This window comes from Mobula birostris, chromosome 11 (genome assembly GCF_030028105.1).
Source record: "Mobula birostris isolate sMobBir1 chromosome 11, sMobBir1.hap1, whole genome shotgun sequence".
Taxonomy (NCBI): Eukaryota; Metazoa; Chordata; class Chondrichthyes; order Myliobatiformes; family Myliobatidae; genus Mobula; species Mobula birostris.
In genome coordinates this window covers 2330766-2354455 of record NC_092380.1, presented here as the reverse complement: position 1 = coordinate 2354455, position 23690 = coordinate 2330766, and the positions used below count along the sequence as shown (strand labels likewise).

Genomic DNA, 23690 nt, shown 5'->3' with positions numbered 1-23690 from the left:
ATGTCAACTAATTTTTTTCTCTATATGCTGCCTGGCCTGCCGAGTTCCTCCAGCATTTTGTGGATGTTTTGTTGATATTTGTTTGTACTCGTTGTCTGAGGCTTCTCGCCTCAATAATCAGCAGCATTGGTGGATTCCAGTTGCTTTGATACTGTTTCTCCATGACTGCAATGTCCAGGAGAAACCTTTCAATATGCTCGTCGCTGACAGCACCAAGATTTGCAGGGAAGAACCAGCTGCATGTAGTTTTGTGCTCTGTAGTTACTAGAAAAATTTCAACAACATCCTTGAATACCTTCCATGTAATTTTCTCCTGTTCCATAGGAGCTCTTCAAAATGTCTGTCATTGATTAAATTGTTTGGTTCATGGACCAACAAAGCTGCCTTCCTTAATCTTGGCATCGGTTATTTGAGAAACATCCATCTCAAATATCAAAATCCTTTACTGAAATTTTTGTGCCTGGTGAAACCAGATTCCATCCTTGTAGTTCTGTGCTCAGTAATTCTGCTTTTGCCTTTGACAAAACCCAAATTTCTGACCAGGTCATTTAACTCAGTTTGAGTTATCAGATGAGGCTCACTTGACATAAAGAGTTCAAAATATGCGTCAGTATCAGTGTTGTTTTACATTCACACAAACTAATCTGCAGATGCTGGAGTCAAAGCAACACTCACAACACGCTGGAGGAACTCAGCAGGTCAGGCAGCATCCGTGGAAAAGACCGGTCGACGTTTCGGGCCGGAACCCTTCGTCAGGACTGTAGAGGGAAGTTATCTTTCCCCTTACTGGTTTTTCACCTGGAACCTACCAGCCTTCTCCTTCCCACCCTCCCCCCACCTTCTTTATAGGGCCTCTGCCCCTTCCCTCTGCAGCCCTGACAAAGGGTTCCGGCCCGAAACGTCGACCGATCGTTTCCACGGATGCTGCCCGACCTGCTGAGTTCCCCCAGCGTGTTGAGAGTGTTGTTTTACGTTCCTCGGTTGTGTACCGTGGCACCTTCGTCTACTTCATTTGAACTCCATGTTCTGAAAACTTTTCAGCTTGCATTGTGGGCAACATTTTAATTGACCTGAGTTGTGAATTGAAATAAATATTACAGATTTTTGAAAAAATGGAGTGTGATAGTGAAACTTCATGATTGACGGCCCAAAATCCATAAGGTACACGCGAGTATTCAGGAATCAAAACTTCGTGTTCATTGCTGCACTCTTTTATTTCTCTGTGCTGCTACTATAAAACAACAGATTTCATGTCAGAAGGTATTGTTGATAAACCGGATTCTGGGATTCAGGTCCTCTGGCCCAACCAGCTTAGTACCCATCCAGCAAAATCTAGTTTTCTGTTTGACCCAGCTATGTCCCTCATGTACCTATCCAAGTAATTCTTAAATATTGTCCCCACCTCAGCTCATTCCATCCTCCCCACCCTCTGCGGAAAAGTTGCTTATCATGTCCCTTTTAAATTGTTCCCCCCTGCGCTTGAAATCTGTGCCTTTCAGTTTTGGGCTTTCCTACCTTGGGGTTGGGGGACGGGGAGAGAGATTGTTGCCACCTACCTAATCTAAAATTTTAAAATATCTATAAGGTTGCCCCTCATTCTCTTTTGTTCCAAGGAATATAGACCCAGCCTCACCGACTTCTCTCTGTAACTCAAGCCCTCTAGTCCTGGCAACATCCTCGTAAATCTTCTCTGCATTCTTTCCAGTTTCACTGTGACTTTCTTATAGCAGGGTTTTCTAAAACTGTACATAGTGTGGCCTATGACATAAAACTGCAAGATAATGTCCCATTTATAGATGTGTATAAAACCGATGGGCGTTGATAGATGAATGCGGTCTTTTTCCTCTGGGTTATGGAGTCAAGAACCTGAAGCACAGGGTTAAGATAGAGGGGAGGAATTTAGGGATCGAAAGGGTGGTCTGTACTTGTCAGAGTGGTTGAGGCAGGTACATTAATAGCTTTTAAAAGACTCTTGGGCAAGTTGGAAATGTAGATCAGGAGTTCCCACTTTTTTTAATGCCATGGACTCCTATCATTAACCTAAGTGTCCACATCCATAGACCCCAGGTTGGGCAGCCTTTGTTTAGAGGGATGACTGACCACCTTTCCACAAAGGAAATGGAAGGGTTGGTTAGTAAGTTTACAGATGCCTCAAAGGGTGGTGTGGATAGTGTCAAAGGTTGTCATAGGATTCAATGGGGCATTAATAGGATTCAGAACAGGGCAGAGATGTGGAAGATGGATTTCAGTCAGGAAAAGTGTAAAGTAATACACTTTGGAAGGTCAAGTTTGAAAAGTGCATGTTTAGCGGCCGAATACTTAGCAGTGTGGACGCTCGGAGGGATCTTGGGGTCCTCTCGCGCAAGTGGACAGGGTGGATAAGAAGGCGTATTGTGTGCTAGCCTTCCTTAGACGGGGGATTGAGTTCAAGAGCCGCGTGGTGAAACGCTGGTTAGTCCACACTGGAAATTCTGTGTTCACTTCTGGTTGCTTCATTATAGGAAGGATGTGGAAGCATGAGGGTGTTCAGCACGGACCATTTGGGCCGAAGGGCCTCTCCTTTGCTGCACATCTGCTGTCTCCACCCCAGTTCTTACATTACACCTTAAACACGTGCAGTACTGTGGCTGAGCATTCAGGGTGCTGCATTAAGACTCAGGTTCAGAAGGAAGCTGGGATTTGAATACCACCACTGCCGTCTGGTCTACTCCTGTTCCTGGAGTGTCACAGTCACGCAGCTACTACAGTTCAGGGCATTTTGGAGTTCAGAGTTCAATTCCAGTGCTGTCTGTGAGGAGTTTGTACCTTCTCTCCATGGCCGTGGGCTTCCTCGGGATGCTCTGGTTTTTCCTGCAGTCCAAAGACGTACCAGTTAGTAGCTTAATTGGTCATTGTAAATTGTCCTGGGGTTATGCTGTGGTTGAATAGATGGGTTGCTGGGCGGCGTGATTAACTGGGCAAAAAAGGTCTGTTCCACTCTTAACCTCTAAATAAATAACATCCTACTCTTGTGCTTAATGCCCTGATTTATGAAGACCAGTAGCTGCATTAACCTGTGACTCCACTTTCAAGGAATTACACATCTGCATTTCTAGGTCTCTTTGTTTTGCTGTACGCCTCAGTGTTACTGTGTAAGATCTTCCCTGAAGAACTACACTGGTCTGCAATAAAATCCAGTTGCCATTTTAGCCTCCAACCTGATGGCATGAAATCAATTTCAAGTTTAATTGTCATTCAACCATACACATGAATGCAGCCAAACAAAATGGCGATCCTCTGGGTCAGGGTGCGAAGTATCAAAAGTCACGTATAGCACATGTAATTATTATCACAGAAAAACAGTCACAGAATTGTCATATAGCCCAAGTCTGTGAGTGTCGTGGTTGATGATGCAGTTTGGGCCATGCATCAACTACACATTAACACTGAACCTGTTCCCTTCTCCCCCTCCCACTACTGTCAATCCCACCCGCCACTGGTGGACATTAATCCACCCACCCAGCATGTTGCTGGAACGTGGGAAGAAACTGGAACATTCAGTGGGAAACCCACAGGGTCAAGGGGAGAACATGCAAGTTCTGCACTCAACAGTGCATGCGAATCAAACCCAGGTCTGTGTCCCTCCCTGAGGTGACACCATGAAGAAGTGGTAGAAGCAGATGGTGTAGTGATGATATCATTGGACATGTGTTGGGTTATGTTCAGCAGACTGCAAATTGCTCAAGGACAAATTGAGACAGGCCTCTGAAAACTCTTCAGCCTGTGCAGGAAGCCAACATCCATGGCATAAATACAATAAAACTGGGAAATGGGTTTATTGTTGTCACATGTACGATGATACTATGCTGTTCATACAGATAAGCTCATTTCACACTGCACTGAGGTAAAACAGTAACAGGATGCAGAATAAAGTGCAGAAGCTGCCGAGAACGTTCAAGGACACCAACTAGGTCCATTGTGAGGTCAAGCATTGTTGTTGTTGTATGGAGGGACTGTTCAATCGTCTTACAGCAGCAGGGTAGAAGCCGTCCTTGTCGTACGTGCTGTTAGGCTTTTGAATCTTCTGCCTGATGGGAGAGCGGAGAAGAGAGATTGTCCGGGGTTGGTGAGGTCTTTACAGAGGCGGCAGGAAGTGTTGTCAGGGTTCAGACTCGGGTTTAGTATTACTGGATTAGGGTGTGAAATGTGTTGACTTTACAGCAGGAGTACATAGTAACAGAAAGAAAAAAAAACATGAATTACAGTAAGTATATATATTTACTGTAAATCATGGCTCCTTGAAAATATCCTGGATATTACAGGGGCAAGTGCGCATGATGGAGCTGACTGCGTTTACAACTCTCTGCAGCTTATTTTGATCTTTTGCAGTAGTGCCCCTCCCTCCCTCCAATACCAGACAGTGATGCAGCCAGTTAGAATGCTCTTCATCGTACATCTGTAGAAATTTACAAGTGTCTTTAGTGACATACCAAATCTCCTCAAGCTCCAAATGAAATATAGCTGCCTTTGTAGCTGCGTCGATATGTTGTGTCCAGGATAGATCGTCAGAGATTGTGACACCCTGGATCTTCAATTTGCTCACTCTTTCCACTTCTGATCCCTCTATGAGGACTGATGTGTGTGTTCCCTCCTCTGACCCTTTCTGATGTTGCAGTTCGAGAGACCATGGAGGGGAGGCTAGTTTTTATGATATGCTGAGTTGTATTCACAATTCTTACGGTCACGAACAGTGTAGTTGTGGTGCCAAGCACCACAGGATGTATTGATAAAAGAATCAGTGACGTGACGAATTTCTTTAGCTTCCTGATGGAGTAGGCTGTGGTGTCCACATGGTCCGACCAGGACGGGCTGTTGGTGATGATCATTTGTAGGAACGAAGCTCTCGACCTCCACCACTGAAGTGAACGGAATGTGCACTGCCATGCCTTCCTGAAGTCAACAACCAGCTCTTTTGTTTTTCACTGTGCCTCAGGGGACGACCAATTTGCGTACACCCCTCCTGGTTTTATACACAGATTACCTGTCAATCTCCTCACTCCGGGGAGAACAGTCCACGCCTGTCCAGTCTCTGCTTATACCTTGAGAGAGAGGCTGCTGTCATTGCATCATGCCACTGGGCACTTTATCTCCTTGCTCCTTGCTTTATTCTGGCTCCTTGTTACCTGAGGTGCTGGGACCTCTGCTGAAAGAATGCAGGATAATGAAATGGCTTGGGGGGGGGGTGTTTGGGCTGATCGCTATTGTGAGGAGAGACCAGCGGGAGTTTGAGAACAGTGCCGATGGTTTGGCAAGGGCGGGGAGGGTCAGATAGAGGAACACCAGTTCCATTTCCTCCACTCTCAGAGGCTGGTTACACTTTGGCAGATAGACCAAGGAAAGGCTTGCACTGCAAGCAATAGGGCTCTGAGGCGTGCAGTAGAACAAAGGATCCATAATTCCTTGAAAGTGGCATCACAGGTAGATAGGATGATAAAGAGAGCTTTTGGCGCATTGGCTTTCATATGTATCAGGGCACTGAGTGCAGCAGTTGGGATGCTGATGAGGCCAAATTTGGAGTTTTGTGTGCACCTTGAAGTAAAATTTATTATCAGAGTACATGCATGTCACCACATACAACCCTGAGGTTCTTTTTTCTGCAGGCATACTTAGCAAATCTATAGAACAGTAACTGTAAACAGGATCAATAAATAACACTCTGCAAATGCAAATATAAATCATTAGCAACAGAGAACGAGAGCATGAAATAAGATAAAAGAGTCCATGAAGTGAATCATTAGTTGTGGGAACACCAGGAATACGATATGTAGTTATCCTCATTTATTCAGGAGCCTGATGGCTGGGGACTAGTAATTGTTCTTGAACCTGGTGGTGCAAGTCATAGTCATACTTTATTGATCCCGGGGGAAATTGGTTTTCGTTACAGTTGCACCATAAATAATTAGATAGTAATAAAACCATAAATAGTTAAATAGTAATATGTAAATTATACCAGGAAATAAGTCCAGGACCAGCCTATTGGCTCAGGGTGTCTGACCCTCCAAGGGAGGAGTTGTAAAGTTTGATGGCCACAGGCAGGAATGACTTCCTATGACGCTCTGTGTTGCATCTCGGTGGAATGAGTCTCTGGCTGAATGTACTCCTGTGCCCACCCAGTACATTATGTAGTGGATGGCAGACATTGACCAAGATGGCATGCAACTTGGACAGCATCCTCTTTTCAGACACCACCGTCAGAGAGTCCAGTTCCATCCCCACAACATCACTGGCCTTACGAATGAGTTTGTTGATTTCTGTTGGTGTCTGCTACCCTCAGCCTGCTGCCCCAGCACACAACAGCAAACATGATCACACTGGCCACCACAGACTCGTAGAACATCCTCAGCATCGTCCGGCAGATGTTAAAGGATGTCCTGAGCTACCTGTTCCTTCTACCCGATGGCAGCAGCAAGAAGAGACCATGGTCTGGGGTGGTGAGGATCTTTGACGATGGATGCTGCTTTTCTATGGCAACATTTATGTGGATGTTCTCAGTGGTTGGGAGGGTTTTACCGGTGATGTACTGGGCTGAATGCACTATATTTTGTAGGATTTTCTGCTCAAAGGCATTGGTGTTTTCATACCAGGCCGTGATGCAGCCAGTCAATTCACTTTTCACCAGACATCTATAGAAGTTTGTCAAGGGTTTTGATGACGTGCCAAATCTCCACAGACTCCTCGGGAGTGTTTGCAATTACATTTATATGATATGTCCAGGACAGGCCCTCTGAGATGGCGATACCTTGGAATTTAATGTTACTGATCCTCCGATGAGTACTGGCTCAAGGACCTCTGGTTTCCCTCTCCTGAAGTCTATAATCGGTCTTGCTGACGTTGAGAGCTTGTTGTTATGACATCACTCAGCCAAATTTTCAATCCTCCTCCTGTATACTGATTCATCACCAGCTTTGGTACAGCCCACAACAGTGGTGTCATCAGCAAACCTGTATACGATGTCGGAGCTGTACTAAAGGTTTGTCCATCGTCATTAGTGAAGACCTCGACACCATTAGTCCTTTTTACGAGGTCGAGTTGCCAGCTTGACACTCAACGTGGCAGAGATGGAAAGTGTGCCCGGGAGTAGCCCGACTGGATTCGAACTCAGGACCCTTTGCTAAGGAGTCCGGCTCTGATGTCACTGCACCACCAGCCGGCCAGATGGTGTCGAGACTAGCGCGTGATTTGGATTTAAGTGAGGGAGAGTTGTGCAGCGTCAGCCTCACTCTCTCTTCCCAATTCCCATCTGGATCCAGTGGCACGACAAGAGTCTAGACGGCTGGAGATGGGACTAGGCGCAGTGGATGACCAGGACGTCTTCTGTGTCTTGTCGTGCTCTACACGTTCAGGACGCTTTCAGAGACCACCACCTTGACCGTTGCACTGGAGGTCATATATTAAGGGTGAAGGGTGAAAGGTGAAACGGAGCATTGTGAGGGGGAACTTCTTAACTCCGGGTGATCGAACCTGGAACGAGCTGCCTTTGGAGATGTGGGTTCATTGTAAAATTTAAGAGAAGTTTGGATAAGAACATGGAATGCAGCGCTCTGGTCTGGGTGCAGGTAGATGCAAGTAAGCAGATGACCAGGCCGGCTTGGACTAATTGGGCTAAAGGGCCTTTTCTGAAGTCTAGGGGCTCTGATTAGCTCGGAGGATCTCCGAACGATACCCATCTTTCTGTTTCGCACTGTTCTTCCTCCCTTTCTCGTCTTCGGTAAAGCCAACATTCACTTGCACAGCCAAATCCAGACTGACTGGGGACAAGGGCCAAGCACTGGCAGGTTTAATTTAATTGAGATAGGTGTGAGGTGTTGTATTTTGCCAAGTCTAACTAAGGCAGGGCTTGCACAGTGAATGGCAGGGCCATTTAGGGAACTGTGTAGTGTACCTGCGCCTGAGGTTCCTCTGTTGAAAGGCAGGACCATTCACTGCAGAGCAGAGGGACCTCAGGGTGCAGGTACACTACAAGGTTCCCTAAAAAAAAGACGCAGGCAGACCTGGTGGTGAAGAAGGTACTGAGGTGGAGTAAAGACTTTGTTTTGCGTGCCGTTCGTACAGATTATTTCATTGAGTGAGGAAAAGATTAGCAGAATGTTGTACAACAGAGAAGCAGGCCCTTTGGACCATCTTGTCCATGCCAGCCCGGTCTTATCGAAGCCCCGTGTACCTGCCTAGAGTGTGGCCCTTGAAACCCTTCCCATCTATGTAGCTATCCAAATTTATCTTGAATGTTACCACTGAACCCCTGTATACCACTTTGGCCATCGGCTTAATCCAAATTAGCACCACCCTCTGAGTGAAGAAGTTCCCTCACAGATTTCCCTTAAATATTTCACCTTTCACCCTTCACCTATGACATCTGGTTTTTGCCACACCCAACCTGAGGGGAGGAGACCTGCATGCATTCACCCTATCTATATGCCTCGTCATTTTGTACACCTCGACAAGATCTCCCCTCATTCTCCTGCACTCCAGATAAAGCCCTACAACTTTTTCCTATATCTCAGGTCCTCAAGTCCTGGCAACATCCTTGTAAATTGTCTCTGTGGTCTTTCTTCTGCAGGGTGAGGAATGCAAAGCGAAAGAGCATGGGGTGAGAGATGAGATTTAAATAGGACCTGAGGGGCAATGTTTTCACTCACAGGGTGTTGAGTATGTGGAACGAACAGCCGGAGGAAGTGGTAGAGGCGTGCACAATTACAGCGTTAAAACTAAACTTGGATGGGTGTGTGGACAGGAAAGGATTAAGCATTTTGGAGCTATGGGCCATATATGGCGGATGGGACTGTCGCTTGGAATATTGTGTTCAGCACTGGTCACCTCATTATAGGAAGGATATGGAAGCTTTAGAGAGGACGCAGAGATTTACCAGGAGGCTGCCTGGGCTAGAGAGCGTGTCTTATCAGGCTAGGTTGAGCAAGCGTAGGGCTTTTCTCTTTGGAGCAAGGGAGGATGAGAGGTGACTTGATAGAGGTGCACAAAATGATGAGGCATAGATCGATTGGATAGCCTGAGAGTTTTTCCCAAACCAGAAATGATTGATATGAAGGGGCACAATTTTAAGGTGATTGGAGGAAAGTGTAGGGGGGAGATGTTAGAGGTAGGGTTTTTTAAACACAGAGTGGTAGGTGCATGGAATGCACTGCCTGGGTGGTGGTAGAGGCGGATACATTAGGGAGATCTAAGAGACTCTTAGATTGGCACATGGATGAAAAGAATGGAGGGCTGTGTAGAAGGGAAGTGTTCGATTGCTCTTGGAATAGGTTAAAGTGTCAGCGTAGCATTATTGAGTGAAGAACAGCCCAGTACAGGTACTGTTGTATGTTTTGTGTTCTATTAAGGCCAGCGTGGACAACTAGGGGCCGTTTCTGACAGTCTTCTTTTGAAGCTATATTCCCCTTATCTGTTCTCACCTTACCTGAGATATTCCCCTTGTTCAATCAATTCTTCCGTACCTTTTCTGCTGGTGATCCCAACTTGTTATGTTTCTTCATCACTCTTACGAAGGTTTAACTCTTTACAATATTCATTCATTGAAAATGGGCTTCACAGGTTGAGCTGGCATTTAATGGCCCCCGCACTCTTTGTCCCCGAGAAAGTAGTGAGTGAATTACCTTATTGAGTCTCTGCTGGGCTTGCTGTGGGTGATTCACACTGCTGCGAGGGAAGGAGTTCCAGGAATGAGAGCGATGTCTTTCTAATTCAGGATGGTATGAGGCTTGGAGGGCAGATTCCAGGGTGGGAGTTGTTCCCAGTCCTTTCATCGTCCTTGTCCTTTTGGGAGGGAGTGGTGGTGGGTTGGAAGGTGCTGAGCAAGGTGTCTCAGTGAGTTGCTGCGTCCACCTACATCAGCTGTTCCCAACCACTGGGCCACAAGGAAACAGTATGATTTGGCGATATGAGTCAGCTGCACCTTTCCTCATTCCCTGTCACACCCACTGTTGAGCTTGAACACACGCGAGGTCATTACGCAGGCATCATCTGTGTCAGCGCGGGAAGGAGATCAACTCCTCGAGCTTGCAAATGATGGCGGGCTGAAAAGTATGTTTGACATAACATCTCTGCCGGCATTCCGGATCAAAGTCAAGGCTAAATATCCTGCACTAAAGCACGAAAGCACTAAAAATGTTGCTTCCATTTCCAACATATCTCTGCAATGAATGCAACGAAAACTAAGTTGCGGAATAGACTGGACATAAGGAACCAGCGAGTATCGGTGTCTCCCATCACCCCTCGATGGGACTGTCTTGTTGCAGGGAACAAGTATTCAGCCCAGGGCTCCCACTGATTCAGCGATATTGGTGTGTTACAATGATTTTATATGTTCATACAGGGAAAATAAGTGCTGTGTGTTTAATATCCAAACGTTACTTAAAATGTTATGATGCTATTGACTTACAAGTGACTTATATAACCACATAACAATTACAGCACAGAAATAGGCGATCTCTGCCCTTCTGTCCGTGCTGAACGCTACTCTCACCTAGTCCCACCGACCTGCACTCAGCCCATAACCCTCCATTCCTTTCCTGTCCATATACCTATCCAATTTTTCTTTAAATGATAATATCGAACCTGCCTCTACCACTCCTACTGGAAGTTTGTTCAACACTTCAAGCTCCCCCGTCCTCCCCTGATAATTATCTTATCACTATATTCATGCCAGGAAAATGTGCACTGTGTATTTAATATTAAATTCATTAGATAAACCCTTTAAGAAACGAAATTGAGTGTATTAGCCACTTATCACCTATATTCCGGTCGTGATTAACCCCCCACCCCGAACAGAAACGCTGAAAAGGATTTGTAGAGAAAAATCGGCAGGTACACGCATGCGCACTGGTGCCCGTGCAAGGCTTCATGGTCATTGTAGTCTTTCTCAGGGTAAACACAATGTACGTGACTGTTACTCTTGTCTGTTGGCAACCCTACCCCCCCCCCCCCCCCCACCGGGTCGGCCGGTCCACAAGAATATTGTCAATAATAAACCAGTCCGCAGTGCAAAAAAGGTTGGGGACCTCTGACCTACATCCAGGAAAGTGGGGAGTGCCCTATCACGTTCTTGACCTTATAGATACAGACCAGGGCAATGTGGCGGATGTTGTGTGTACGGACTAACCCCACGCAAGAGGTGGAGAGTGTCCAGTGACACCCCGACCTGTGGATGGGGGCAGGTAATACAATGGATGCTGTGTGCATTGACTAATCCCTCTCCCCCTCTGACACAGAGAGAGGCTGTGTTAAAGCCACCCGAGAGGACGGAAGCACAGCAGAAGAGGCCGGAAAAGCGAAGACCCGAGGAGCAGGGGAGCAGCTCTCCAGGCGAGGGTCCACGGAGGAATGAGTGCCCAGACCCTGAGCAAACGAGGCAAAACGGGGAGCAAGATGGCAGGAGGGCACCGCCCGCCAAAAAGGTACCAGGTCACAGAGCCAAGAGCAGTCGGCAGCTTTCTACCAGGAATAACACATCCCTGGAACCGAATCCAGGGTATCGGTGTTTATATCAATCCCTGGGAGTGTGTTTCAGGCTGGGATCTAATTGAACGATCGTTTTTTTAGAAAGTAAATTGACAGGTGATGTGGAAGAGAAAAGCGAAAGATTTTCAGACCAAGCATTTGGCTCCATCTTGTGGCCACTTGTAGTTCTGCAGGGTAACAGTGAACACTGGAACCAGAGACCGATTGGAGCCACTGACTCTTCCCATTGCCCCGCTCTCTGGCCATGTCTCTCGATTGGTCCCAACTTATTCCCACTGCACTGAGATTCCCCACAGCCCAATATCCCATGGCCCCCTCTCTCCCCAGAGCCCTGTGCCAGTCCCCAAACTAACCCCAGTGACACTCTACCCCTACAGCCCTGTGTCAGTCCTTGAACTAACCCCACTGCCCTGCTCCCTCCCACAGCTCTAGCTTACTTGCAGTGGGTCAGTTCTCTCTGTCTTTGCGGGGTGCGTGGATGTGGGACGGGAGTGCAGCTTAGAGCTGTCACCTGCAGTTCCTGTCTTACTGTTCCCCTCCCTCTCTCCCCCGAAGGTGAAGACAAAGGCGCAGAGTCGAGGCAATGAGAGCACTGGGGGCGAGAACGGGAGCTCGTATCGCAGTAGCTCACGGGGGCCGGGTAGTGATGTGAGTATTGCCGGGCACTGACCCCCCACCCCCACCACTCAACCTTATCCTGCCCCCCATACTACCACTGCTCTTCCCTGTCCCTTCCTCCACCCTCCCACTACCCACCCCATTTCCTCACACCATCTCTCCCCCGTTCACTCCCAGTTCACCTTCCCCCTCTCCTCCCCACTTCTCCTGCCTCCTCCTCACTGTCCGTTAATTCTGTGTTCCCTCAGCCCCTCCCTACCTCATCTGATCTTGGACCAACCTCCTCACAGAGCCACCGCCTTCATGGAGCGATATCGAGTGCAACAGGCCCTTCAGCCCATCTTTCTGCGAACACAATTCCCACCTGGCCTAGACCCGTTTGCTCACATGTGATACATTTCCCTCTAAATCAGCAGTTCCCAACCTTTTTCATGCCATGAACCCCTACCCTCATCCAGGTTTGGGAGCCCCTGCTCTAATTCTGTTTGAGCCACAGACCTGTCCAAGTGTTTAAATGTTATTAATGTACCTGCCTCACCTCAGCCATGTCCTCCTGCAGCTCGTTACGTGTACGGATCACCCTCTGTGTGAAAAAGTTGTCCTTCAGATATCTGTTTAAACTGTCTCCCTCTTATCTTAGACTGTGGTACCTTCTGGTTTTAAACTCTCTGACTCTCTGACCCTGTGGGAGAAAAGGACTTTGACCATCCATCTTATTTGAGCCGCCCCCCCCCCCCCCCGCCCCGATGATGTTATAAATCTCTATCAGGTCACCACACGGCCTCCTTTGTTTCAGTGAAAACAGTCCCAGCCTGCCCAGTTTCTCCTTATAATTCAAGCCCCCCCCCCCCACAGTCCTGGCAACATTCCCTGAATCTGCACCCTCTCCAGCCCCATCAATCTACCCGAACCCTCTCACACCCTTACTGTACTGTGTCGACCAGAATTGAACATGGTACTCCTCATCAAAACTCCCTCTGTCTGTCTATTGTCACTGGTTCCCGATTCTGTTAGTGGCAGGCTTGATTAGAGTGCAGTGAGATCCCATTTCTGTCACCCGACTCTGTTTAATTTTCTTATTCCCCTTTCTTTAGGAATCTGTGCACTCAAGTTTGGGAACAGGATACTTTGTAAGTACCGTCTGTTCAGCTGTGAGATGTAAAACTGCTTCAATGTCAAACAAGGAGACTGTTCTTCCCACATCCCCCTCTCCCACAGCACTCCCTCCTCACCCCCTCCCACAGCGCTACCTCCTCACCCTCCACAGCGATCCCTCCTCACCCCTCCCACAGCGTTCCCTCCTCACCCCTCCCACAGCGTTCCCTCCTCACCCCTCCCACAGCGTTCCCTCCTCACCCCCTCCCACAGTGTTCCCTCCTCACCCCCCCAGCGATCCCTCCTCACCCCCTCCCACAGCGTTCCCTCCTCACCCCCTCCCACAGCGCTCCCTCCTCACCCCCCCACAGCGCTTCCTCCTCACTCCTGCACCCCCCACAGCGTTCCCTCCTTACCCACCCCACAGCGTTCCCTCCTTACCCCCCCACAGCATTCCCTCCTCACCCCCTCCCACAACGTTCCCACCTCACCCCCTCCCCCAGCATCCCCCCTCCCACAGCCCACCGGTGTTGCATTCCCCCCTCCCTGCAGCCCCTCCCACAGCACTCCCTCCCCCTGAAAACAGTTTGTAAATCTCTCTCTCCTTCCCTCCCCCACTCTATACGTGTGTGTATATAAAATATATACCCTCCCTCTCTCGCTGTCTCACCTTCTCACCCTCTCTCTCTCTCCATGCGCGCGTGCACACACACACACACACACATCTGCGCACTCTACTGTGTGTACACTCCCCTCCCTCATACTGAGCTGCTGTTGAGCTGCTTCCCTGTCCCCCTCACTGTCTCTCCTGTCTTGCCTTTCAGTGTGACATCGACAGTGACCCAGATGATAAGGTGAGCAGTTTCAGTTGCCCCCCCCCACTCTTCCTCTAAACCTCACTCTTCTGACCTCTTCCCATCCCTCTTCCTCCACTCCCTTTCCCCAGAAAGTCAAGTGTTAGGGGATCTAGGGAAACTGGGCAGCTTGCCCGCGGAAGGCAGGGGGTGGTAGAGCATACTCTTTGTGGAACTTCGTTCCACAGGAATCAGTTCTGGGTCTCTGGCTCTTTGTGATCTTTATAAATGGCTTAGATGAGGAAATGGAAGTGTGGGTAAGTAAAGCTGCAGATGACACAATGGTTGGTGATGGTGTGGATACTGTGGGATGTTGTTGTAGGTTACAATGGAACATCGACAGGTTACAGAGCAGGGCAGACAAGTGGCAGATGGAGTTCAAACTGAAAAGTGTGCAGTGATTCACTTTGGAGGGATGAATTTGAAGACAAATACAGGATCAATGGCAGGATTCTTAGGTTTGTGGAGGAACTGAAGGATCTTGGGGGCCACATCCATTGATCTCTCACAGTTTCCGTGCAAATTGATAGGATGGTGTATTGTCTTTTATTAGTTAGGGGATTGAGTTGCAGCTCTATAAAACCCTAGTTAGAACACACTTGGAGTATTGCGTTCAGTTCTCATTGCCTCATTATAGGAAGAATTTGGAAGCTTTAGAGAGGGTGCAAAGGAGATTTACCAGGATGCTGCCTGGATTAGAGAGCATCTCTTTGTGGGCAAGTTGTACGAGCTAGGGTTTTTCACTTTGAGCGAAGGAGGATGAACGATCACTTGATAAGATGCGTACAAGATGTTAAGAGGCATTGATAGAGTGGATAGCCAGTTCTTTTTTCCCAGGGTGGTAATTATTAATACAAGAGGACATAATTTTATTGCGATTGATGGAAAGTATAGGGGAATGTCAGAGGTAGATATTTTATACAGAGTAGTGAGCGCATGGAAGCTGCTGCCAGGTGTGGTGGTAGAGGCAAATACATTTAAAGGCATTTAACAGTGTCTGAGATAGGCACTTGTTTGGAAGAAGAATGGGGGGAAGAGCTAGATTGATCTAGGTTAAGAGGTCGGCACAAGATTGTGGGCTGCAGGGCCTGTGCTGTGCTGTACTGTTTCATGTTGTAGAGTGGCTCTGGTCGATTGTCTGTTGTCTGGGGGTCGGTAGGCGCTGACAAAGTGGCACAGCGGCTAGAATCACTTCCTCCCTGCTCTGCAGACCCGCATTCAATCCTGACCTCTGTCAGCGTTTGTGTTTGCCTACCACATCCCAGTGACGTAGGGGGTGAGGGGGTTAATCAGCCCCTCTGTGTGTGGCTGACAGGGAGGATCTGGTGGGGGTCAGTGGGGAGGATGGAACAGGATGGGTGCAGGTAGGTGGTCTTCACGGAATCTGTGGGTCAAAGGGCCTTTTTTTTTAATTAATTCAGATGAGACACGGAAAGATGTAAACAGAGAGTCCAGCGAGAATGGAAATGTTTAGCAGTAAAACATAATGAAATTCTGTAATCGTGTGTAGATTGAACTTAGTCAAATGTAAAGTGCAGTTAGACACAGTGTTGATGTACAGCTCCCTGAAACAAGGTGACAGTTGAAGGAGTAAGACGTGCTTACCTTTATCGGTCTTGGCAATGTGTGTACAAGTCAGGAAGTCACGTCACAGCTGTATAAAACTGGCCAGGCCAGCCTTGGAGTATTGTGTGCAGTTTTGGTCACCCGGTTACAGGAAGGTGTGGGCACTTTGGAGAGGGTGCAAAAGAGGTTCACTGGGTTACTGTGTGGATGAGAGGCCTGAGCTGGAAGGAGAGGTTGGACAGACTTGAGCAGCTTCCTCTGGGACAGCGAAGGCTGAGGGGACACCTGACAGAGATAATGAGAGACACGAATACAGTAGACATCCAGTATCTTTGTCCCAGGGTTGAAATGCCTAAGACCAGAGAGCATGCATTTAAGGTGCGAGGGTGTAAGTTCAAAAGAGATCTTCTACATAGAAGAGTACAGACCAGGAACAGGGCCTTCGGCCCACAGTGTTGTGCCAACCAGCTAAAAAATAAATTTAAAAAAAACCAAAAACGAATCCCTCCTACTTACATAATGTCCCTATCCCTCCATTTTCCTCACGTTCATAAGCCCCTCTCTAAACGTCTCTTAAAAGCCTCTAATGTATTTGCCTCTACTACCATATCAGGTAGCACATTCCAGGCACACACCACTCTGCAAGTAAAAAACTTAGCCCTCACATCCCCCTTGAACCTACCCCCTTGCACCTCCAATGCATGCCCTCTGGTATTAGACATTTCTACCCTGGGAAACAGATACTCCCTGTCTACTCTATCTCTGCCTCTCATAATCTTATAAACCTCTATCAGATCTCCCCTCAGCCTCCGCTGCTCCAGAGAAAACAACCCAAGTTTGTCCAGCCTCTCATGATCACACTTGCCCTCTGAACCAGGCAGCGTGTGTATAGCAGGTCTTTTTCAGAAGTCTGGGAAGTTATTAAACTTGTTATGTTATGTGAGGGTATGGAGGGAAGGCAGGTACAGGGTCCTGAGTCGGATGATCAGCCATGATCATACTGAATGGCGGTGCAGGCTCGAAGGGCCGAATGGCCTACTCCTGCACCTATTTTCTATGTTTCTATGTTAGGCCACGTCTGGACATTTGCATTCCATTCTGGCCGCCCAAAGGAGTGTCTGAGGGCTTTGGAGAGGGTGCAGAAGAGGTTCTTCGGGGTGCCGCCTGGGTTAAAGGGCACGTGAGAGGCTGGACAGATGTGGCTGTAAAGAGGGGTTGGACAGACATGGATTAGTTTTGAAGAGGCGGAGGCTGAGATGGGATCTGTTAGAGTTATGAGAAACAGATCGAATAGACAACCTCTTTCTCCAGTGTGGAAATGTCAAGTGGCCGATGGTCAGATTTGGATTCCTCAAGTTTAAGGTGGGAGGGGGAAGGACTTAAGGAGAAGTGTGGGGCAAGTTTGGTTTACAGAGAGTGGTCCTTAAAGCCAAGCACCTGCCGACGGCAGTTCGCCAGAGTCCTCTGAGGAGGAATTTCTTTAGCCAGAGGGTGTTGAATCTGTGGAATTCACTTGTGTCTTGTGGGTTGTGTCTTCATGTCCATATAAGGCAGAGGTTGATAGATTATTGATTGGTCAGGGTATGGAGGGATACGAGGAGAAGGCAGGAGATCGGGGCTGAGAGGGAAATGGATGAGCCATGATGAAATGGTGGAGCAGAATCGATGGGCCAAATGGCCCTAATTCTGCTCCTGCATCTTATCTCACAGGCATGAAAAACATCTGAGAGTTGGAAATGCCAGTGTCAGAGTCAGGCTGTGTAGGGCGCAGGGCAAGGCACTTCAGGGGAGTGGAGCTCCCCCACTCTGAGCAGCTGATTAAAGCCTATTCCCCTTCTTCCTACCCCCACCCTCCCAGTCCGTCAGCGAAGATCCAGTCCGATGCCCAAAGCGGGAAGTCCCCTCTGCCTCACCACACAGCCTCTCAACCAGGTGGAAAAGCACTTTGTTCGTGAGTACTTCATCTCATCAGTTTCCTTGCGTCTCCCAGCCAGCTCCTAGACTTCCACACATCTTCATAAAAGGGTTACCACTCACTCTCGCATCACTTCCGGTGAACTCAGGGAGCTTTATATGGAATAACAGCTCCCTGGGAATGGGTTACAGGCTGGGATCTAATGCAGGAGTTCAGTGGGTTTATCTCTAGAAAAACAGATCCCCGGGAGTGGAATACAGGCTGGAATCTAATCCAGGGGTTCGGGGGTTTATATATAGAATAACAGATCCCTGGGTGTGGGTTACAGGCTGGGATCCAATCCAGACCTCAGTGTTGAGCAGTCTTCTATTAATTACCCCTCCTTATCCGACCTGCAGGGGGCCAGTGACGAAGGTCTGTCAAAGTTATTCAGCACGGCCTCCAAAATAGGTATGTGAATGGTTTCTTCTTTCTGTGTGGTGGGATGGGGAGGGGGTGGGTGGTGGGGAAGGGAAGGTGAGGAGGGAGGGATAAGGGAGTGGCAGTGAGGAGGGAAAGAGTGCTGTGGGAGGCACAGAGAGGAGGGAGGGAACAGGAAGGCCACTGAGGAGGGAGGGGTGGTACAGAGGGAGGGGTGGGGAGGGGGGGGTGTTCTGAGAGTGCTGCCTTTAACCCTGTTCCCCCCCTCCCCCAGCCCCTAGTGTGAGGGGCAGTGCGGACCCCCGACCGGAGACCCAGGTGTCGGGCCTGGAGCGCAGTCAGGAGAGGAACCAGGAATCGGAGCAGGCCGCCCTGCCAGCAGGCCCCCCCAATCCCAATCCCCATCCCCATCCCCACCCCCACCCCCCACCCCCTCCCCCGCTCCAGCCCCCAACCCCTCCACAGTCTGCGGCCCAGCCTGGACACGACCTGTCTCCCCCGAAGCCTTCCCAGGGGCAGGGGCAGTCGCAGCCCGTGCCCCCACCCACTCAGCCTGGCCCCCAGGCTCTTGTCCCACCTCAGCATCAGACACAGACTCGGCTGCAGCCCTTCCCACAGAACTGCGGCGGGGTGAGGTGAGTGACGGGGACGGGCGGGAGGGGAGCGAGGGGAGACGGAAGCAGAGGGCCCATCTGCAGCCCTTTGCACAGAACTGCGGGGGTGGAAGGAGGCGAGGCACAGTGGCAGGGAGAGTGAGAAGGAGGGGGTGGAGGAACAGTGAGGGGGGCAGGGTGTAAGGAAGGATGGGGCGTAATAGGAGTGAAGATGGGAGGGGAGGGATGTGGAGGAGAGAAGAGTGGGAACGGATGGGAGGATGCAGAGGGAAACGAAGAAGAGAGGGGTGGGGTCAGATAGGAAGAACGGGGAGAGAGAGTTGGGCGATCGTGGAGAAGGGAGAGTGAGGGAAAGATGGGTGGGTAACATCATGGTCGTGTAATCATTAACATGACACTGTTACAGCTCAGGATGACGGGGTGGAGTTCAATTCAGGCGTCCTGTATAAGGAGTCCGTGCACTCGTGGAATGTGTAGGTCCAAAGACACATTGTGAATTGTCCCGTGATTAGGTCAGGGTTAAATCAGGGCAATGTGGCTGGAAGGGCCTTTACCTCGGAATAAAAATGAAAAGTAATGATGAGAAACTTGGGGGGGGGGGTGGTGGTTTGGTGTGGGAGGTGGCGATTGACAGGAATGAGGGAGGGGCAGGAGGGAAGGAAATGGGGAGAGAAGTGAGTGGAAGGTGGATGGGGAAGGGGAGTGGAGAAATAGAGAATGATTGAAAGCGCATTGATTGTGTATTTGATCAATCTCTCCCTTCCCCCTTTCCCCCCACCCCCTCTCCCTCCCCCCCACCCTCTCTCCCCCGTTTCTGCCCTCCTTTTCCTCTCCCTCTCACTCCCTCTACTTACCCCCCTCTCTCTGCCCCTCCTCTTTCTGCCTTTCATTCCTCCAGCCGGAGCAGCACGCCCTCCAAGCCGCTAGCCCTCTCTTCCCAGTTGCCACACCGAGCCTCGACTCCCTCCTCGCTCCCACTGGGACTGAGCAACCACCTCAGCACCCACGGCTTTGCCCCTGGCCTACGGACGCCCGCACATCCCCACCACCCTGGGGTGTTTGCCCCTTCTCCTGGCCTTCCACCACCTCCTCCCCTCACCTCCACCATGCTCCAGGTGGCTGGGCACCCCTCACCGGCTGCTGCTGCTACGTTTTCAGGTGAGTTTTACCCTTGTTTCGGGAGCAGATACTCTTTCACTCCCCTTTTTCCTCACCACGCATCCAGCAGCGCTCCTTCCCTCTCTCCTCACCGTGCCTCTCGCAATACTCCCTCTCTCCTCACCGTGCCTCTCGCAATACTCCCTCTCTCTCCTCACCGTGCCTCTCGCAATACTCCCTCTCTCTCCTCACCGTGCCTCTCGCAATATTCCCTCTCTCCTCACCGTGCCTCTCGCAATACTCCCTCTCTCTCCTCACCGTGCCTCTCGCAATACTCCCTCTCTCCTCACCGTGCCTCTCGCAATACTCCCTCTCTCTCCTCACCGTGCCTCTCGCAATACTCCCTCTCTCTCCTCACCGTGCCTCTCGCAATATTCCCTCTCTCCTCACCGTGCCTCTCGCAATACTCCCTCTCTCTCCTCACCGTGCCTCTCGCAATACTCCCTCTCTCCTCACCGTGCCTCTCGCAATACTCCCTCTCTCTCCTCACCGTGCCTCTCGCAATACTCCCTCTCTCTCCTCACCGTGCCTCTCGCAATATTCCCTCTCTCCTCACCGTGCCTCTCGCAATATTCCCTCTCTTTCCTCACCGTGCCTCTTGCAATATTCCCTCTCTCCTCACCGTGCCTCTCGCAATATTCCCTCTCCTCACCGTGCCTCTTGCAATATTCCCTCTCCTCACCGTGCCTCTTGCAATACTCCCTCTCCTCACCTTGCCTCTTGCAATACTCCCTCTCCTCACCGTGCCTCTTGCAATACTCCCTCTCTCTCCTCACAGTGCCTCTCGCAATACTCCCTCTGTCTCCTCACCTTGCCTCTCGCAATACTCCCTCTCTCTCCTCACCGTGCCTCTCGCAATACTCCCTCTCCCCTCACCGTGCCTCTCGCAATACTCCCTCTCCCCTCACCGTGCCTCTCGCAATACTCCCTCTCTCTCCTCACTGTGCCTCTCGCAATACTCCCTCTCTCTCCTCACCGTGCCTCTCGCAATACTCCCTCTCCCCTCACCGTGCCTCTCGCAATACTCTCTCTCCCCTCACTGGCCTTCCTGCAGCCCTTCATCAGTCCCACAGTTCCACCTTCCCATCACACACTTTCTCTCTCTCTCTCTCTGCCTCTCTCTCTCTCTCTTTCTCTCTCACTCCCTCCCTCCCATCACTATCTCTTTTTCTCTCCCTCCTTTCTGTCACCATGTCTCTCTCCCCCTTCATCCCCCCCACCGTCCCATCTTCCTGTCACTGTATCTCCTTCCCTCTATCTATCTCTATCATCTCTCTCTCTCTTACCCCTCCCACCTTCCCATCACCATCAGTCTCTCTGTCTCTCCCTCCCTCCAGAGCAAGAGCTGATTCGCCAGGAGTTGAACTCGCGTTACCTGAGCTCACAGGGTCCGGAGCGGGGGCCCTCCCTCGGCCCGCCCTCTTTCCAGTTCCACCAGCACCAGCACAGCCACCAGCACACCCACCAGCACACCCACCAGCACTTCGCTCCATATCCTCCCATGGCCCAGGCAGGTCTGGTCCCTGCCCCCACTGCACCCATGGTGAGTACAGGGTGGGGTTGTTGGGAAAGAGGGGAGATGATGGGTACAGAAATGTCTGGTCCAACCCAGGCCACTTCCTCCCACTTCTTTCATCTCTGGAACTCACCCCACAGGTGCCCTTCAAAACCTCCTTCTGCTTAACTTAAGCTGGTAATCCTACCACTGAGCAAAAGGTTCCAGCTGTCTACCAATCTGGTAATCTTAGAAACCTGCGTCGTCTTGTTTTACATTCTCCTATCCTGGGGGTGGGGTGGGGGGGGACTTCACCTGCACCCTCATGATTTTAGTAAACCTTCATCAAGTCACCTTCTCAGCCTCCTTCGCTTCAGGAAAAACTGTCCGAGCCTCTATTTAAGCTCTTGGCCACTTTGAGGTCCATCTGCTCCTTCATGCACATTTTTAATCAGCCAATTATATGGCAGCAATTCAGTGCATAAAAGCATGCAGGCATGGTCAAGAGCTTCTTGTTCACACCAAATATCAGAATGGGGGAAGAAATATGATGTCAGTGACTCTCGAGTGTGGAGTGTTGGGGCCAGACTGAGTGGTTTGAGTGTCTCGGAAACTGCTGGGAGCCTGCGATTTTCACGCACAGCAGTCTCCAGGCTTTGCAGAGACACAACGACAGAAAATGTCCAGTTCTGTGGGCGAAAGTGCCTTGTTAATGAGAGAGGTCAGAGGAGAATGGCCAGACTGGTTCAAGCTGACAGTAACTCAAATAACCACATGTTACAACAGTGGTGTGCGGAAGAGCACCTCCGAACGCACAACACGCTGAAGTGTAGGGGTTACAGCAAAAGAAGGCCACACCGGGTTTCCCTCCTGTATCTAATACAGTGGCCACTTAGTGTATAATGACACCCACTAATCTCTCCCTGCAATAACGCCTGTCCAGTCTCCCCTCGTGAGGACACTCTGTGATCTCCTCTCTTTGTGGCCGAGTTTGGAGTTGAACGAGATTGGGGAGGTGTGTGTATTATGTATGGGGAATAGGTTGATCCAGGGAGGAGGGTTAGAGGGTGGGGGGGGGGGGGACAGTTGAACTGCCTGGCTGTGCGCTGCAGGACGGCCTGGCCATGCTAACTACTGGCTTTGTGCTTTGCCCCACCGCAGTACTACCAGACGTACCACTGTCCGACTGTCCCTGCCGTCCTGTCCACAGCCGGTACTTTCAGCTCCCTGCAAGGTGCCTTCCAGCCCAAGGTGAGGTCCATCCCCTACCCACCCCTTAGGGAGGGGGAGGTTGGGTGGCTGGGCGTGGAGATTGTGGGGCTTCATTCCTGCTGTTTCCCCAATGCCATCTTCTGCCCCTCCCATCCCCTCCCCTCCCCTCACTGGTCCCATCTCTCCTTCCTATCACCTCTCCCTCTTCCAACCCTTTCCCTGCTTTTTCCATTCCACCCCTACCTGACGCTGGTCCACCCCTCTCCTTCCTATCACCCCTCCCCTCTTCCACCCCTTCCTCAGCATTCCCCAATCCATCGCCCCCTTCCTCCTCTCTGATCTTCCCTCCCTCACTTTCACAATCACACCATTTTCCACTCTTTCCTCCCCCATTCCACCTCCCACTCTCTCCCCTGCTGTCCCTCCCACAATGGCTTTACCCCAAACTTGGTTGTGAGATAGATATTGTGCACAGATATTTAACTTGTTTCCCTCTCGCGTCCATCCCTCCCCTACTCACCCCCACTCACCCTCCCCAACCCCTCCCCTTTTCCCCAACCCCTCCCCTTTCCCCACTACCCCTTCTCCCCCCCACTCCACTTCCTTCCCTCTTTTTGTCTCTACTGTTCTCCACCTCCAATTTATGCATTTCAGAACCCCAGTGCTGAGTTGGCATCACGACCTGGACCAGTTCCCCACACGCTCTTGCGGAAGGACCCCAGGGTAAGGGAATTTCCCCCCCCAACACCCCGTGTCTTTCTCATCCTCTGTCCATGCTCCTCTTTGCATCTCCTGCCCAGCAGTGGGTCGGATTTGTATGTGGAGAATGGGGGCAGTGGGCTTTGGAGTTCTGATATCATTAAGCAACGGTTCCTAGTTGTCCTATGCACATGGAGGTCCCTCCCTCTTCACCGCCCATCCCATGGAGCTCCCTTTCTACAGTGCCCCCCATCCTCACTGTGTCCTCCATGCTCGCCACCCCACCACCTCTCTCTCTGCCTCCGCCAGAAGGTCAGCAGCAGTTCGAAGAGGTGACTCACCCCCACCTCGTCAGTGAGGCAATTAAGGTGGGCCATGCTGCCGTACCCATATTCTGAGGGGGAGTGGTCTTCTTGACAAACATTTCGTGCTGTTGGAATGAGGAACTGAGGATGATCTCTGACGATGCCGGGGACTGGCGTTGAAATCAGCCTTAAATGAAAGTTTGATTCCTGTCTTTTGCCTCTCCCTTG

The 23690-nt window shown here is 50.3% G+C and overlaps 1 protein-coding gene across 5 annotated transcripts in view; it reads left to right on the top strand.

Annotated features, from left to right (window-relative positions):
* LOC140204732 (autism susceptibility gene 2 protein homolog) overlaps positions 1-23690 on the top strand; it is a 50256-nt gene that overhangs the window by 13592 nt on the left and 12974 nt on the right. For 4 of the 5 annotated variants that reach the window (XM_072271469.1, XM_072271470.1, XM_072271467.1 and 1 more), the window contains exons 2-12: positions 11262-11447; positions 12067-12159; positions 13224-13259; positions 14049-14078; positions 17503-17595; positions 17958-18009; positions 18254-18614; positions 19492-19751; positions 21089-21294; positions 22408-22497; positions 23113-23181. In XM_072271469.1, coding sequence (XP_072127570.1) covers positions 11262-11447; positions 12067-12159; positions 13224-13259; positions 14049-14078; positions 17503-17595; positions 17958-18009; positions 18254-18614; positions 19492-19751; positions 21089-21294; positions 22408-22497; positions 23113-23181 — 1476 coding nt within the window. The remainder of the gene's footprint in view (positions 1-11261; positions 11448-12066; positions 12160-13223; positions 13260-14048; positions 14079-17502; positions 17596-17957; positions 18010-18253; positions 18615-19491; positions 19752-21088; positions 21295-22407; positions 22498-23112; positions 23182-23690) is intronic. The other variant, XM_072271471.1, reaches the window with a different exon arrangement.